Raw genomic sequence first — 16,485 nt, 5'->3', positions numbered from 1 at the left:
CCCCCCCCCCCCCCGCTTTAATCACTAGCCCGCACTCCCCTCCCCTCCCCCACCCGGGAGAGAATCCAGGTGTCGGGGCGCCTGGCCCCTGTTCTGACCCACTGTTTGCGTCTCTCCCAGCTGTGGGACTCTGCCCAGGGGCACCTGACCTGGGAGCTGGATCTCTCCTGCCCCTTGAACTGTGCTGCCTTCCACCCTGATGGGCAGCTAGTGGCCACCGGGGGCTGGGACGGCGCCGTGACCATCCTGGGCCTGCAGAATCGGAGCGTGAGCTTGGTATGGGGCAGAGAGGGGCAGGGCTGGGCTAGGAGAGGCTGCAGGTCGGGAGTGAGGGGCAGTGGCAGGGCTGAGCTAGCAGGGGCTGCGGGTCGGGAGTGAGGGGGATCGGCAGGGCTGGGCTGGCAGGGGCTGCGGGTTGGGAGTGGGGGGCACCGGTGGGGTGGGCTGGGCTGTGATTCTGGCTCTCCCTGCAGGTTCTCTCAGGCCATGATGCCTCCGTCCGCGCCGTGTCCTTCTCCCCTGCGGGCACTGTGCTGGCATCCGGCTGCCTGGCCGGAACGGTGCATCTTTGGTCCTGGCGGGAGGCCGTGAGCCTGGCCACGTTCCCAGCACACCGGGGCTTCGTCTCCGAGGTCAAGTTCCTCTCTGGGGGCCATGTCCTCCTCACGGCGGGCGAGGACTCGAAGGTGCTGGGGGTCAGGAGTGAGGGGCACTGGCAGGGCTGGAGGGTGAATTGGGCTAGAAGGGGCTGCGGGTCAGGAGTGAGGAGCACCAGCAGAGTGGGGTGAGGGGGGCAGTGCTGGGCTAGAAGGGGCTGTGAGTTGGGAGTGAGGGGCACCAGCAGGGACGGGGGCAGGGCTGGGCTAGCAGGGGCTGTGGGTCAGGAGTGAGGGTCACCGGCAGAGGTAGGTGAGGCAGGGCTGGGCCTGCAGGGTCTGTGTGTCAGGAGTGAGGGGCACCAGTTGGCGGGGGCTAGCAGGGGCTGCAGGTCGGGAGTGAGGGGCACCGGCGGAGGTGCGGGGGGCAGGGCTGGGGCAGCAGGGGCTGCAGGTCAGGAGTGAGGGGCACTGGCAAGGATGGGGGCGCACAGCACTAATCCCTGATCTGTGGCCCAGGTTCAGCTCTGGCCAGGGCACCTGGGCCGTGCCCAGGGCACTCTGGGCTCAGGGCCGCTTTCTCCAGCCCTCTGCGTGGCCCCCAACCCCGCTGGCACCCTGCTCGCTGTGGGGCACCATTCAGATGATGTTTGGGTCTACGGCACTCCCTGGGGTAAGCGCCCAGACACCTGGGTTGTGTCCCAGCTTGGGGGGGAAATGAAGTCTAGTGGGCAGGGGGTTGGCGGTGAACCAGGAGGCTTGGGTTCTGTGGTTGGGTGGGGGCTGGGAGCCAGGACGCCTGGGGTGGGGGTGGGCGCTGGGAGCCAGGACTCCTGGGTTCCCTGTGGCATCGGCCCCTCTCACTCTCCCCTCTCCCCGCAGGCTCAGCTGGGCGGCGCTGCCTGGCAGGGGGGGTGGCAGTGCCCAGCCTGGCTTGGCTTGGGGATGCCGTGCTGGCCGGAGGCAGCGGGGACGGGACCCTGCGCGGCTGGGCGCTGGCGAGCAGCTCGGCCTGCCCCCTGTGGGAACTGCGGGGGCACAAAGGGGCCGTGCTGGGCCTGGCTGCCTCGCCCCGGCTGCTGGCGTCTGCCTCAGGTAAGGCTGGGGGCAGGGGGGCCGCTTGCAGGATGTGGGGAGGGGCTGGGGGCAGGGTGTTTCCAGATCTCTGCGGGGGAGATTTGGGGGTCATTGGCGGGGCTGGAGGTGCCAAAAGACTATGGGGTGGGGACAGGATGGGGTGGGCGGGGGCAGGGCCTTGGCCTTGGGCCCATAGTTTGAGCCTTCCTCCCGCCCCCAGAGGATTTCACCATCTGCCTGTGGCTGGCCAAGACGCTGAGACAGGCCCTCCCGGACCCTCCCCCAGTCCCCCTGGCCGTCCTGCGAGGCCACACGGCTGCTGTCACCTGCTGTGCCTTCAGCACCAACAGCCAGCACCTTGCCACGGGAGGCAGGGACAAGGTGAGGGGCAGCCATGCTGTGAGATGGGCACTAGGGGGCGCTGTGGAGTAGGCGTGGGGTGGCAGTGCCGTGTGATGGGCACTAGGGGGTGGTGTGGGGCAGCCGTGCTGTGAGATGGGCACTAGAGGGCGTTGTGGGGCTGCCGTGCTGTGAGATGGGCACTAGGAGGCAGTGTTGGGTGGCAGTGTGGTGTGATGGGCACTAGGGGGCAGGCATGGGGCAGCAGTGTGGTGTGTTGGGCACTAGGGGGTGGTGTGGAGCGGATGTGGGGCAGCCGTGCTGTGAGATGGACACTAGGAGGCAGTGTGGAGTGGCAGTGTGCTATGTTGGGCACTAGGGGGTGGTATGGGGCAGCTGTGGTGTGAGATAGGCACTAGGGGGCAGTGTGGGGCAGGCATGGGGCAGCAGTGTGGTGTGTTGGGCACTGGGGGGTGGCGTGGGGCAGCAGTGCGGTGTGATGGGCACTAAGGGCAATGTGGGGCAGCAGTGCGGTGTGCTGGGCACTAGGGGGCTGCGTGGGGCAGGCGTGGGGCTGCTGTGCTGTGAGATGGGCACTGGGAGGTGGGGGGAGCAGCTGTGCTATATCTGTGCTTGTCTAACCAGCCTGTGTCCCTGCAGACCCTGCTTTGCTGGGACGTGGGGGGCCCCGCACCGGGAGCCCCCTCACTCTGGCGCTCGCTCCCCTTCTGCCACCGCGACTGGCTCACTGGCTGCATCTGGGTCGGGCCCCTACTGGTGAGTAGGGAGGTAGTTGGGAGGGAGGCCGGGGGGCAGCTCCCTCTGCTCCTCCCTGACTTGTCCCCTCTCTGCCCCACAGCTGTCCTGCTCCAGCGATGGCACCGTGCGGCTCTGGGACCCGGCAGCCGGCCAGCAGCTCCGCGAGTTCCTGCCCCACTGCGGCCCTGTCAGTGCCGTCCTGGCCACGGTATGGACCTGGGGGATGGGAGTGGGGCACCCTGGGCACAGGCACCGTCCCTCACCACCTCTCTCGGCGTAGGGTGGGCATGTGCTGGCGCTGGGCCGTGATGGGTCGCTGGCAGCGTGGGACATGCTGGGCATGGAGCTGACCCGCTTCCCGGCGCACCCTGGGCTGGTGAACCAGGGCACTGGCTTCGTGGGAGCAGGTGAGCGGGCGCTGCCCCCCCCAGTGTGGATCTGACCCCCAGTGCCCTCTGCTCTCCCCTTGTGCCCATCTCTCCGTGTTGCTCTTTTCCTGCAGACGACGATTTCATGGTGGCCACCGCCGGCTGCAACGGGCGGGTGCAGCTCTGGAGCCCCCTTGAGGTGAGATGGGACCTGGGTGCTGTTCCCCCCACATGGGGACCCTGCCCCAGGGCACTAGCTGCCCCTCCCCCCCCACTAACTTCTTTCTCCCACCTGCAGTTTGGCCGCCCGCAGGCACTGGTGGGGCACAGTGCCCCAGTGTGTGGTGCTGCCGTGAGCCCAGCTGCCACCCGCGTCCTGACGGTGTCAGGAGATGGTGCTGTGCGTGGGTGGGCAGCACCCTGGCAAATGGGTAAGAGACTCCTTCACCAGATACCTTCCCTCCCAAAGCCAGGAGAGAACCCAGGATTCCTGGCTCCCAGTACCCCCCTGCTCTCTCCCATCAGATCCCACTCCCCTCCCAGAGCAGGGGAGAGAACCCAGGAGTCCTGGCTTCCTGTCCTCCCCTCCACCCCCCCTCTAACTCACCAGATCCCACGCCCCTCCCAGAGCCAGGGAGAGAACCCAGGAGTCCTGTCTCTCTCCTGGCAGGATGTGCCAAGGGGCCCGGCTGGCACCGTGGGGCCGTCTCTGCCCTGGCCTGGTCTCCCGACGGGATGCTGGCAGTGTCAGGCGGGGAGTGTGGGGAGCTGATCGTGTGGGGGGACGCTAAGGCCTTGGCCACAGTACAGGTAGGTTGAGTGGGGGGGGGTTGGGAAAGAGGGGGGCTGTCCCCCGAAGCTGGGGGGTGCGGTGGGAGACTAGGGAGGGGAGGGGGGGAAAGCAGATGGAGTGGGCGGGATGGGGGGCAGGAGGGAGGTTGTCTGGGTGGCTGGGGGAAGGTGTGGGGGGCCTCAGTCCAACCCCCGCTCACTCCCCTCCTACACAGGCCGGCTCGCGCAGCGTGCGTGCTCTTGGCTTCGCCTCCTCCTGCAGCCTCCTGGTGGCACCGGCAGCTGGGAGCATCTGGCTGTGGGGCCTGCATAGCGACCCCAATACTGGGGCCCTCAGGTAAGGTGGGGGCAGGCTTGGGGGAGCGGGGCTGAGCTGGACGCCTGGGTCTCTTCCTGGCCCCATCTCTCCCTGGGGAGCTGGGGTGGGGAGGGGAGTGCCATGCCCTACTGACCCAGGACGCCGGGGTCCTGTTTCCCGTACCAGTCTGGGCTGGGCCCCACACTGACTGCGTCTCTTTCTCAGCCTGGAGCGTGAGCGCCACCTGGGGGAGGTGGCAGCTCCTGTTACCTGCATGGGGCCAGCTGGGGCCCCCGGCTCCCTGGTCCTGGGGCTAGCGAATGGGGAGGTGCTGCTGTTCCGAGCCCACTGGACAGCGCTGAAGCCTCTCTGGTGAGTGGGGAGTTGGGGGGGCTGCAGCTCCTTCGGTGAGTGGGGGGTTCCGGGGGACCCTGCAGCCCCCCTGGTGAACGGGGGATTTGGGGAGGCAGCCCATGTTCCTGGGTCTGACCCTCCTCTCTGCCCCTGTAGCTTAGTCAGCCCGGACACGGGGGGTCCAGAACCCCTCGAGTACCTGTTTGACATGGCTGTGACCCCAGATGGGCGGCTTCTTCTGTGGAAGGGGGTGAGAGAACCTACCCTGTACGAACTGGTGAGTGACTGGGCAGAGAACCCAGGAATCCGGGCACCCAGCCCTGTCCCTGCCCCCCCCAGTGTGCCAGGCCCCACTCCCTCCCAGAGCTGGCAGAGAACCCAGGTGTCCTGGTGCCCAGCCCTGCCCCACCCCGCCCTCCTCCCTCCCACCAGCACACTAGGCCACACAGCAGAGAACCCAGGAATCCGGGCACACACTCCCCTTCCCCTCCAGCACACTAGGTCCCACTCCCCTCCCAGAGCTGGCAGAGAACCCAGGAATCCGGGCACCCACACCAGTGTTGTTTGCTTTGTAGAGGGTAGGGGAGTCGGAGGAACTGGAGAAATCCCGGGAGGCCAAGATCCACCTCTGGGATCGGGATGAGGACGCCGATTCCAGCTGGTTCAGCAGGGCCTGGCTCAGCCCCGGTGAGTCGGGAGTGAGGGGCACCACAGGGCTGCGCTAGCAGGGGCTGCGGGTCGGGAGGTGGGGCGCAGGGCTAGCAGGGGCTTTGGGTTGGGCGTGAGGAGCAGGCGGGATTTTCAGCTCTGTCCCTTTGCAGACTCATCCCTGCTCCTCGCCGGCTCCGCGGGGCTGCTCTGGACTCGGGCCCTGTGGAGCGAGGAGGACGACGCAGCCGCGTCCTGGAGCAGCGCGGGCTGGCAGCAGCAGCGGGTGAGTGCTCCCCGGCTGGGCCGCGTGCGCCCGCCTGTCCGCCCTTCCGAGGGGCTTGGCCTCTGCTGAGCCTGGTGCGGGGGGGCCAAGGGTTCGTTCTCTTCCCCTGAAGTGGCAAGTCTGGGGTGAACCCTTTGGGTAGCCGATCCTGCAACCCCTTTGGGCTGGGGCAGGGGCCTCCTGTTCCTACATGTTAACCCCTTCACGGCCTGTGCCCTTCAGATCCACAGCGCCAAGGTCACGGCGCTGCACAGTTGTGGGGACGTGCTGGTGACGGCGGCGCTGGATGGAGACATCAAGATCTGGGAGCGCATCACGGGGAGACTGGTGGGTGCCATGAAACGAAGCTCCTCACTCCCCACCCGTAGCCCCCTGCCAGCCCAGCCTTGCTCCCCCCACCCCGAGCTCTGCTAGTGCCCCACCCTGCAGCCCCCTGCTGGAGCAGCCCTGCCTGCCCCCACCAGCACAGCTGGTGCCCCTCCCTCTCACCCCGCAGCCCCCTGCTGGTGCAGCCCTGTCCAGCACAGCTGGTGCCCCTCACTCCTGACCCACAGCCCCCTGCTGGTGCAGCCATGTCCCTCACCCCCAGCACTGCCGGTGCCCCTCCCTCCCGACCCGCAGCCCCAGACTCTGACCCCTGGTTCTCTCTACAGCTGGGGCAGTTCCGTTGTGCTGCCCCCGTCTCCTGCCTGCAACCTCAGCCCGGTCCGACCTCCCAGCTGCTCTTGGCTGTGGGCGACGTCCTGGGCAATGTCTATTTCCTGGAGTGGGCCTGTCTGCAGGGGGCTGAGGCTGAACCCCCACCCATGTGAGCGGTGATGACACAATAAAGCCACTCGCTGAGCTCCACAGAACCCGGCCTTTGTTCAGCTGTCCCGGCCGGGCCCCCCAACCCCCCAGTGCCTTGGTAAACTTGGTAACTGTTAAGCCCCATCCTTGTGTTACTGCTTCTGGCCTTTCCATGGGGCTGAATGAGGGCGAGAGGGTCGCACCTCCATGCCCTAGGGGGCAGCCAGGCTCCTGGCTCAGCAGCCCTGCCCCCCATTTCCAGCATGCTTCCCCCTAGTGGCTGCAGCCAGAAATGCAGCAGGGCGTAATCAGGGCGGGTACAATTTATTGCTGTAGAAAGAAGCCCAAGGACATTTCCCCAGGAGCCAGAGGGGGCTCACCACAGTGGGGCGAAGTTGAAGCGCACTTGGAGCAGGTAGCGCATCTGCACCTGGCCTGGGTCGTAGACGACGAACTCATTGTAGTTGAGGGTGTAGCCACGGGGGTTCGTCACGCCCGTCTCCACGGCTGGGCCCAGCGGCACTGCGGCCCCATCCCTGGGGGGAGACGAGGCGGGGGTCAGGCCGAGGGTAGCTCAGCCCCCCAGATGCGCCGGGCAGGCAGGGCTCCTGGGCTGTACAAGTTTGCTGCTCCTTCCCTGGAGCCCCCCCCACCCCCCAGCTGGCTGGCACTGAGCAGCACCCTGGGGCCTGAGCACCCAGTTCTGCTTGACCTGCTGCACCTTGCCGGCCTTCACCCACTGCCGTGAGCTGGCAGCTGGGCCGGGCTGTTCGAACACGACACGGCGATGTCTCCTCTGAGCCTGGAACCAAACCATGGGGGGGTCCAGGAGCAGGGCTGGAGCAGGCATGATTAGTGTCTTGCCTGGGGGCATGAAATAAAATGGGGGTGGGGGGGGTGGGCAGGAGAGTCCCGCAAACCAGCCTCTCTTGGGGCCAAGCAAGTCTCCACTGTGAGCAGCAGCGAAGGGGTGGTGCCATCGTGCCAGGGGGTGGAGCTTCCCCCTCATGCTGTCCCCCCCAGGCCCCCATCACGCTGTGCCAGCCCTGCCCCCTCCCCGGTACTCACAGCATGATGCTATTGGCGGGGGCTGGCGCCAGCTTCCCCAGCCCCTTGGTGCTGTGCTTCCCGGGCGGCAGCTGCCCGGCCTCGGCATTCGCCTCCAGCAGCTCCTGGCACTCGCCCAGGGCCACCTGCAACAGGAGACGGGCATCAAGTCCACAACTGCCCATCTGCTCTGCCCAGAGGGGAAAGAGAAGCCAGCAGTCCAGGCTCCTAACCCCAGGGCCGCACTCCCCTCCCAGGGCCAGGCTGGCTCTCTGCGAGGCGGCTGGCTCTGGGGTGGCGCTCACCTCACACAGCAGCAGCAGGCCCACGTCGCGCTGGCGCGAGGCAAAGCAGTAGTTGGCGCTCTTGGACGACATGTCTGCGAAGTAGATGCCCTTCCCGAACTGGGGGTGAGAGATGGGGGGGTGAGGGATTAGAGTGACTGGGGGGGAGCTGGGAAAGGGCAGAGGGGGGACAGGAAGGTAGCTGGGGGTAAGGGGGTGGTCTCACCATGTAGCCAGTGATGGGGGCCTCAGGGGGTGCCACCCGCAGCCCCTGGCTCAGGATCCCCACCCAGTTGCCCAGCCGGGAGCCATGCCACAGCAATGTCCTGGGGGGAAGAAATAAGGGGGAGTGAGCCCCATTCCCAGCTCCTAAACCTTCCCTCCCATGCCTAGCCTCCCCCCTCCCCCGCAGTACCCAGCACCTTTATTGGCTGGGATCCAACCCCCACCCCACCAGCCTCTCCTCCTGTGACAAGCGTGAATTGCCTAACACTTTTACTCTGCCGCTGCATGCCTCAGTTTCCCCCGTGCCTGGCACTGGAGCAGAAGGGTTCGCTTAGCTTGGAGGGGGGGGAGCGCTGGGAGGAAGCTGACAGAGCTAGGGGTGGGGTGCAGCCTGGTTGCACAGACAGAGGTAACCCACCAGGCGCAGGACAAACTCGCCTGTTCCCATCCCTGGGCCCCCCAGCCCAGCCCACTGGATAGCTCCCCCTGGCCCCTCACCGGTTGGGCAGGCTGGCGCGGAATGGGGGCTCGCCGGCCCGGCGCAGGGTGAAAGCCTCCAGCAGCTCCATGGAGTAGTCACAGTGGGTGGGTGCGTGGGTGGAGAGCAGGTACCGCTCCAGCACCTGGGGGGAGCCGTGGGGCCTAAGCCAACCCTAGCCCTATCCCCCTCCCCACCCACCTGGCCCTCTTCAGGCCCCACCTCCCATATGCCCCTGGTCACACCTCTTCACCTGGCCTCCCCAGCCCCACACTGCCCCCCTTGCCCACCCCCTAGTCTACACTGCTCCCCACCACTCCCCACTCCACCCTGCCCCCCAGCTTGCCCACTACTGGCCCCTCACAGCCCCCCAACCTGGAAGTGGGCAGAGTCCCGCTCTAGGGGGCAGAGCTCACAGCCCAGCACGCGGTAGCTCCGGTCCAGCGGGTGCTCCTGGCTGTGCAGCTCCAAGCGCGCCAGCTTGACGGCGATCTGGATCTCGCCCAGGGCCTGGGGGGAGTCAGGGGTCAGAGGGGGATGGACACACAGAGAGATGGAGGGACAGATTCTCTCCACTCCACTCACCTCCAGCAGCTGCACCTTCTCCTGAAGCTCCTGCCATGTCCGGATCAATGGGGGTGTCCGAAGCCTGGGTGTGTGTGGGTGAGAAGCAGAGTAAGCCAGGTCTGGGGGGCGGGGCGGGACCTGAAGCCCCAGCGAGGAGGCAGAGCAGGGCAGCGTTGGGGGTGCTCGGAAGGGCGGGTGTAGGGTTGCCAGGTGTCCGCTTGCTGACCGGAACGCCCAGTCGAAAAGGGACTCTGGCAGCTCCGGTTAGCACTGCTGAAAGAGCCATTAGAAGTCCAGCTGGTGGCACAGCGGGGCTAAGGCAGGCTCCCTGCCCGTCCTGGCTCCACGCAGCTCCCGGAGGCCGTGGCATGTCCTCCCTCCAGCTCCCAGGCACTGGGGCATCCAGCGGGCTCTGCACGCTGCCCCCACCCCAAGACCGTGGTTCCTGACCAATGGGAGCTGCGAGGGCAGCACCTGCCAACAGGGCAGTGCGCAGAACTGCCTGGCTGTGCCTCCACATAGGAGCCGGGGGGTGGGGGGAACATGCCACTGCTTCTGGGAGCTGCTTGAAGTGAGCACTGCCCAGAGTCTGTGCCCCAACCCCTGCCCCCTCCCACCCTCCAGACCCCTCGATCCCAGCCCAGAGCACCCTCCTGCACCCCGAGCTGGAGCTCTCACTCCACCCACATTCCAACCCCCTGCCCTCCGAATGCCCCCCCCTTGCACTCCAAACCCCTCACACCCCTCCGTACCCTACCCCCTGCCTTAGCCTAGTGAAAGTGAGCGAGTGCCAGAGGGAGGGGGGATGGAGTGAGCAGAGGGCGGGGCCTCAGAGGAGGGGTGGGGCAAGGGTGCTTGGTTTTGTACAAATAGAAAGTTGGCAGCCCTAGGCAGGAGGTGCTCGGAGCGGGCGGGGGGCACTCAGCACAGCGGGGCGTGCTGGGAGGAGCACTCAAGGGGGAGCGGGGTAGGGTACTTGGGGGCACTGACCCAAAGTCATGGGGCACACGAGTGTAGAACTCATTGCAGGCTTCCAGCAGGGCCCGTCCAGTGTCCCCGGCCCGCAGAACCGCCTCCACCTTCCGCAGTGACTGAAACCCAGCCCGGATCTGCTCCACCGTCAGCTTCCCTGGGGGGAGCAGGTCAGAATCAACAGCACCCGACACCCTCCAGGGGCCCCTGAACTCCCCCCGGAGCCCCCACAAACCCAGCCCGGATCTGCTTCACCGTCAGCTTCCCTGGGGGGAGGTGGTCAGAATCAACAGCACCCGACACCCTCCAGGGGCCCCTGAACTCCCCCCGGAGCCCCCACAAACCCAGCCCGGATCTGCTTCACCGTCAGCTTCCCTGGGGGGAGGTGGTCAGAATCAACAGCACCCGACACCCTCCAGGGGCCCCTGAACTCCCCCCGGAACCCCCCCAAACCCCGCCCGGATCTGCTCCATCGTCAGCTTCCCTGGGGGGAGCGGGTCAGAACCACTGGCACCCAGTCCCCCCAACTCCCCTGAGATCCCCTGCCCCCCAGAACCCTCTCAACCACAGCCCAGATCTGCTGTCAGCTTCCCTGGGGGGAATGGGTCAGATCCTCCGGGCCCCACTACCCCCAATCCCTCCCCCCCACGCCCACGGGGGCTCACCAAGAGGAGCCTTCTTGGTGTCATACTTCATCTCCAGCACCATCTCCTCCATGGCCTGCGGGTCACAGATCAGCCCCAGCAGCGCCTGCACTCGGCGGTCCAGTCGTGAGGCCGGTTTGGGCTGGGGGGCCCCTGTGCAGCTCGGCTCCGCGGCCTGGGTGGGGGGAAGGTTGTTACTGAATCTCCCAGCCGTGCCCGCAGCACCCCCATCCCACCACCCCCCAGTGCTCCCATGGGGGTGGGACACAGGGCCACTGCTTCTCCACGCAGGCTGGGGGGCCTGCATGGGCTTCGGGGTCCATGTGCAGGTCGCATGGGGCAGGAGGCTATGTGTAGGGGGTCACACGGGGGGGGGCGGCTGTCCTTGTGCAGGTCCTACGGGGGGGCTGTAAGCGGGGGTCACTCATGGGGGGCGGCTGTCCTTGTGCACATTGTACAGGGGGAGTCACACGGGGGGCGGCTGTCCTTGTGCAGGTCCTATGGGGGGGCTGTAAGGGGGGGTCACACTCATGGGGAGCGGCTGTCCTTGTGCCGGTCGTATGGGAGGTTTGTAAGGGGGGTGTCACACATGGGGGGCGGCTGTCCATGTGCAGGTCCTACGGGGGAGGGGGGACTGTAAGGGGGGGGTCACGCTCATGGGGGGCCAGCTGTCCTTGTGCAGGTCGTATGGGGGGGTCACACTCACAGAGGGCCGGCTGTCCTTGTGCAGGTCGTATGGGGGGGCTGTAAGGGGGTGACACTCACAGGGGGTCAGCTGTCCATGTGCAGGTCATGGGGGGGCTGTAAGGGGGTGACACGGGGGTGGCTGTCCCTGTGCAGGTCGTATAGGGGGGCTGTAAGGGGGAGGTCACACTCACGGGGGGCTGGCTGTCCATGTGCAGGTCCTATGGGGGGGGGGGGCTGTAAAGGGGAGATCACACAGGGGGCCAGCTATCCAAGTGCAGGTCGTATGGGGGGGCTGTAAGGGGGGGAACACACTCACAGGGGGCCGGCTGTCCATGTGCAGCAAGTCGTACTTGCCAGGCACTTTCTGGAAGTTGCCCCGCTCGGCCCAGTGGTTTTTGGTCTTGTCAAGGAACCTGGGGAGAGAGCGGAGACGGGGCGAGGAGGGGGCAGGCTCCAAGGGTTTTGTGGAGGGGTGAGGGGGACTCACTTCTTAGTGAAGATCTCCTTGGCCTGGGTGAGGTCCCCAGCACAGGACACCAGCGCGTGCTGGCCCGGCCGCCCCACTGCAGGGACAGGACAGATGTGGTGATAGGGGACACTGCTCTCCCCCCTACAACCCCTGCCATGCACCCAGCCCCCTGCCAAACCCCAGCCACACACCCCCTAGCTCCCTCTCCCATGTCTGATGCCCCACAACAGTCACCCAGCCCCCCATGGCCCGCGCCCCGCTCACCGCGCCCCCAGCGCGTCCAGACGCTGTAGCTCCGCGGCCCATCGTCCTCCAGCAGCTGTAGGACGTAGAACTTGTTGTTGTTGAACTGGAGGTTGGTCTGGGGGATGGTGGACAGATGGGGGGCTGGGTGTCAGGGACAGGGCTGGGGGGTCTCTGCCCGCAGCAGCCCCCCTTTCCCCAGCTCCTGAGCAGGTGGCTCTCCCGGCCAGGAGGGCCACAGCGCTGCACTCACCTGGTTGAGCATCACGTCGTAGACGTCGTCCCCTTCGCAGTACACGTGGGCCTGGGGGGAGATGGGCACTTCCTGAGCCGCAGCCAGCCCTGGGAGGCGATGGAGTGTGGGGAAGTCCCCTCTAGGGGGCACTGGCCCCAATCCCACCCAAGGGGGGACTGGCTGGCTCAGGGATGTGGGACTTTTCCCCTCTAGGGGGCGCTGGCTCTGATCCCGCCCCAGGTCAGGGACTGGCTGGTTCAGGGGGGTGGGGACTGGACAGCCCAAGGCAGGAGGTCTTGCGTTACCTTCCCCAGTTTAGCCAAGCACTCGGGATCCACCGGCGCCTTCCCCTTCACAATCAGGGTCTTGACGACCTCTGGGGGTGACAGACAGAAATGGGGGGGGGGGGAGGAGGTGTTAAGAGATATCAGTGCAGGGATCCCGGGGACCTGAACCAAGCCAGGACCTGGTGCTCAAGGAACAACAGAGCTCCAGCCACGCCACCAGCCCCTTCCCAGACAGCCACGAGGAGCCAGCAGCATCCAAGGCCGATGTCAAACACTCCCAGGGCAGGACAGGGGAGGCACTTATAAACCACACCCATTTCCAAATCAGCTTGGCTGCCTAACTCGCACCCAAGAGTCACAAAAGAGCTGGCCGAGATGAGCTCCGACCTGCTGGCATTCATCTGAAATCAACCCCAGGGCAGATTCATTCCTGAAGAGTGGATGAGTGCAGCACAAGTGGGTAGCTTTAGGCCAGTTAGCCTCACAAAAAGCCCGGGCAGAACAACACAAAAGCTGACGCGGGATTCAAGCAATTCCCGGTTAAAGCACAGGAACCTCAGCAAGGCCAGGCAGGTTTCATGGAAAACAAACAAAGCTGATCTCATCCGTTGGTGATGTTACAGGTTTCTTTGATACAGGGAACTTTATATGGCGTGTGTGACTTGGCACTGTGTGACCCGATCAAAAACCAAGCGCTGTGGGTTAGTGCCTGACATGTGGCTTAAAAACTGGCTAACTGACAGATCCCCACACATCGTCGCCACTGGGGAATCATTGTAGCCAGGACGTTTTTGTCGGCAACACCAGCTGGCGGAGGGGGAAGTGATGCCACGGTAGTGCCCGGCACCCCAGATCGCTTGGCGGCTACACAGAATGAGGCTGAGCACGAACCAATGTGAAGTGACTCCTCCAGGAGCAGCAAGGCGGGGGTGTGGGGGCAGCTGGGATTCCTGGGCACACATTTTAGATCAGAGGTGGGCAAACTATGGCCCATGGGACCATCCTGCCTGGCCCCCAAGGTCCTGGCCCAGGGAGGCTAGCCCCTGGCCCCTCCCCTGCCTCAGCTCGCTCGCTCGCTCACCGCCAGAGCAATGCTCTGGGCAGCGGGGCTGCAGAGCCTGGCCTGACCCGGTCTCTCTGCTGTGTGGTGGTGTGGTTGTAGCTCTGCCAGCCACTGGTGCTCCAGGCAGCGCGGTAAGGGGGCAGGAGGTTGGATAGGGGGCAGGGAAGTTTAGGGTGGTGGTCAGGGGGTGGGGGTGTGGATAGGGTCAAGGGGGGGAACAGAGGGTTGAATGGGGGCAGTCAGGAAGGAAGGGTGGGATGGGGCGGTAGGGGGCAGTCAGGGGGCAGGAAGAATCATGTAATATAAGGGTTGGAAGGGACCTCAGGTCGTCATTTAGTCCAACCCCCTGCTCAAAGCAGGACCAATCCCCAGACAGATTTTTGCCCCAGTTCCCTAAATGGCCCCTCAAGGACTGAACTCACAGCCCTGGGTTCAGCAGGCCAATGCTCAAAGTACTGAGCTATCCCTCCCCCGAAAAAGAAGGGGTGGTTGGATGGGGCAGAGGACCAGGGGGGTGGGAGGGTGTGTCAGGAATGAGAGGAGGGGTAGGATGGGGCAGCGGGGGTCCGGGGGCAGTCAGGGGACAGGGAGCGGGGGTGTATGGATGGGGCAGGAGTCCGGGGGGGAGGGGCAGACAGGAGGTGGGGGCCAGGCCACGACCACCTCCCCTAACCAGCCCTCTATACAATTTACAAAACCCAATGTGGCCTCAGGCCAAAAAGTTTTCCTGCCCCTGTTTTAGATGCCAATCTAGTGGAAGGGGGCAGAGCCAGAAAACCAGGGCTGGAACAGCTGGCAGAGAGAGGCCAGCATTGTTTGCCACCCCTCACCTGTGCTCTCTCCCCCGGCTCTGGGATTGGGGCTGGCCTTCACATCCTGGAGTCTCTTCAGCGCTGGGGGCCGTTGGGGGGACGAGGAGCCAGGGACAGAGCTGGGCTCAGATCCCCCATCGTCATCCACAGCGTCTGCGGAGAGAGGCCACGGGTCAGAGGGGGAAGGGAGGGTGCCACACCCCCGAGCTGGCCGCATCTCAGCACCAGGTGAGCCACCCTGTGCGTTGTCGCTATGACCCAGCTGTGCCTGGTATCAGATTCTCCTCCCAGCTCCCTGGGGGATAATTAATGACTAACGAGCTTAAACTCTGGCAGCAGGCCTGCCCCGCCTCGGGGGCCCGAGACCTGCTCACCAACTGGAGCTGGGCCCTGGGAGCCTGAACCCTTTCCCCCGCTTTCCCCAGAGCCCGCTCTACCCACTAGGCCCCACTCCTCTCACAGAGCCAGGGGGAGAACCCAGGAGTCCTGGCTCTCTAGGTACCTGACTCCCTCCGCTCCATCCGGCGCTGATACCCAGTTCTGACATTGGTCTGGGTCATCTGTGCTGTGTCCAATGTGTAGCGGGTCCGGCTGAACGTCACCTCTAGGCTGGGCCCCCCGTCGCCGCGCCGCGCTCGCTCCAGCGCCAGGCAGGTATCGGCAGGGTAGGGAAGCCACTGCCCCTCTTCGTCCCCCTGCCAGCACCACACGAAATCTGGGCCGCGGGCATCCTGTTAGCTCCCTGCCAGTGTTAACCCCTAGGGTGCCCTGCAGCTCCCAGCCTCTGGGGCAGTGATGGTGACCGGGCATCGAACCCAGGTGTCCAGGTGGCTGAGCAGGGTGTTCACCCCTGGGGGCCCAGCAGCTCCCAGCCTCTGGGGCAGTGACCGTGACTGGGCAGGGACACAGGTGTCTGGGCAGCACAGCAGGGTGCTGACCCCTAGGGGGCCCCATAACTCGGGGAAGTGATCAGGACAAGGTGTGGGACCCAGGCATCCGGGATGACACTGCTCCCCCGCCAGGGGTCCCTGGGCACTCACAGGAGTCTTGATCCTGGACAGCGGCTGCCACGCATCTGTCCTGCCCCATCTGCCCATCCCGCTGCACCATCCGCCGCAGGTCCACGCGGGAGCCCACAGCCACACTGGGCTTCCCTGCCCTGGGGGGAGATGGATGCGGCTCAGAGCCTGTGACTCCCCTGCCATGGCCCAGGCCATGATACGCCCCCCTGGCACTCACCTGGCCGCCTGTGTCAGCACCTCGCTCTGCTCAGGCACGAAGCGATGCCAGGTGCCGCCGGGGTCCTGCCACTCCCAGCGCAGCTCCAGTGCCAGGCCCGCGCCCCCCGCCTCGGCTGCCCTCCGCTTCCGGCTCATCTTGGGAGTGACAAGCAGGGCTGGCGAGCAGAGAGAAGGGAGGCAGGGACCCACAGACTGTGATCCCCAAGCTCTACAGCCCCACATAGCCCATTCTGCTACCATCCATACAGCCTGCATGGACCAGTACACACACATCCCAGGCCATATAGCCCCATATGAACCATTCTACTGCCATCCATACAGCCGTGTAAGGACCAGCACCCGCTCTATACAGACCATCCTACGAAGATCCATATAGCCCAGTATGTACCAGCACAACCCTGCCCCCAGGTGATAAAGCCCCAGATGGGCCATTCTACTGCAATCCATATAGCTTCTTACCTGCCCCCCTCAGCCATATAACCCTATATTGACCAGCCTACAGCAATTCATACAGTTTTGTATGGATCAGCATCCCCCCCCAATACACACACCATATAACCCTATACAGACCTTCCCATGGAGATCCAACAGCCCTGTATGTACCAGCAGATCCCCAGGGCCACACAGATCTATATAAATGAGCATGTCCACACACACAGCCCTATATGGACCATCCCACCATGATCTACGGAGCACTCCATGAACCAGCCCCCCCCCCCCCCTCCCCGCTCGGACTCTGCAACAGCTCGAGGCCCCAGTGCGTTCCCTCCAGCCTGCAATGCACTATCCTAACCCTCTGTGTTTCTCCCCCTTGACCCCTACCCCCGTCTCCCAGAACATCAACCCCCACCGGGACTCCCAGAGCACCCCCTCCCCCACTGAATGTCCCCAGAGCGCCACTGCAACCCCAGCCCTATTGCACCCC

General features: G+C 65.3%; 2 protein-coding genes across 4 annotated transcripts in view; one reads left to right on the top strand and one right to left on the bottom strand.

Moving 5' to 3' along the window:
- Positions 1-6,433, top strand: part of TEP1 (telomerase associated protein 1) — a 25,133-nt gene extending 18,700 nt beyond the window's left edge. The window contains 18 exon segments of the mRNA XM_075072401.1: positions 119-276; positions 474-686; positions 1,116-1,269; positions 1,479-1,691; positions 1,894-2,054; positions 2,673-2,789; positions 2,872-2,979; positions 3,052-3,178; positions 3,274-3,338; positions 3,438-3,570; positions 3,810-3,949; positions 4,147-4,268; positions 4,455-4,601; positions 4,740-4,860; positions 5,159-5,270; positions 5,405-5,517; positions 5,740-5,844; positions 6,171-6,433. Coding sequence (XP_074928502.1) covers positions 119-276; positions 474-686; positions 1,116-1,269; positions 1,479-1,691; positions 1,894-2,054; positions 2,673-2,789; positions 2,872-2,979; positions 3,052-3,178; positions 3,274-3,338; positions 3,438-3,570; positions 3,810-3,949; positions 4,147-4,268; positions 4,455-4,601; positions 4,740-4,860; positions 5,159-5,270; positions 5,405-5,517; positions 5,740-5,844; positions 6,171-6,329 — 2,468 coding nt within the window. The 3' untranslated portion in view covers positions 6,330-6,433.
- Positions 6,434-6,614: 181 nt separating this feature from the next.
- PARP2 (poly(ADP-ribose) polymerase 2) lies at positions 6,615-16,268 on the bottom strand. Of its 3 annotated transcripts, none has more exons than XM_075072400.1 (18): positions 15,559-16,268; positions 15,360-15,478; positions 14,822-15,034; positions 14,338-14,472; positions 12,463-12,533; positions 12,176-12,226; positions 11,944-12,040; positions 11,698-11,773; positions 11,527-11,623; positions 10,545-10,698; positions 9,898-10,036; positions 8,926-8,989; positions 8,716-8,850; positions 8,361-8,485; positions 7,864-7,963; positions 7,659-7,757; positions 7,375-7,499; positions 6,615-6,842 (listed from the first exon to the last, which is right to left on the bottom strand). In XM_075072400.1, the coding sequence occupies exons 1-18, from the start codon at positions 15,831-15,833 to the stop codon at positions 6,683-6,685; spliced, it is 2,235 nt and encodes a 744-aa protein (XP_074928501.1). In that variant the 5' UTR covers positions 15,834-16,268; the 3' UTR covers positions 6,615-6,682. The 3 variants fall into 3 exon arrangements, with proteins under 3 accessions (XP_074928501.1, XP_032621571.1, XP_032621575.1); XM_032765680.2 differs by having other exon boundaries at positions 11,944-11,998; XM_032765684.2 differs by having other exon boundaries at positions 14,822-15,014.
- Positions 16,269-16,485: the final 217 nt, after the last annotated feature.

The sequence above is a fragment of the Chelonoidis abingdonii genome, chromosome 14 (genome assembly GCF_003597395.2).
Source record: "Chelonoidis abingdonii isolate Lonesome George chromosome 14, CheloAbing_2.0, whole genome shotgun sequence".
Lineage (NCBI taxonomy): Eukaryota > Metazoa > Chordata > Testudines > Testudinidae > Chelonoidis > Chelonoidis abingdonii.
The sequence above is the reverse complement of the archived record's forward strand: the minus strand, read 5'-3'. Positions and strand labels throughout refer to the sequence as shown.

Excerpts from the sequence above, each read along its gene's own strand:
- PARP2 (XM_075072400.1), bottom strand. The coding sequence starts at position 15,833 with ATGTGTGTGTACTGGTCCATGCAGGCTGTATGGATGGTAGCAGAATGG. Across the intron at positions 14,473-14,821 it reads GATGGAGCGGAGGGAGTCAG|ACGCTGTGGATGACGATGGG; the intron begins GTACCTAGAGAG and ends CTCTCTCCGCAG. Across the intron at positions 12,041-12,175 it reads ACGACGTGATGCTCAACCAG|ACCAACCTCCAGTTCAACAA; the intron begins GTGAGTGCAGCG and ends ACCATCCCCCAG.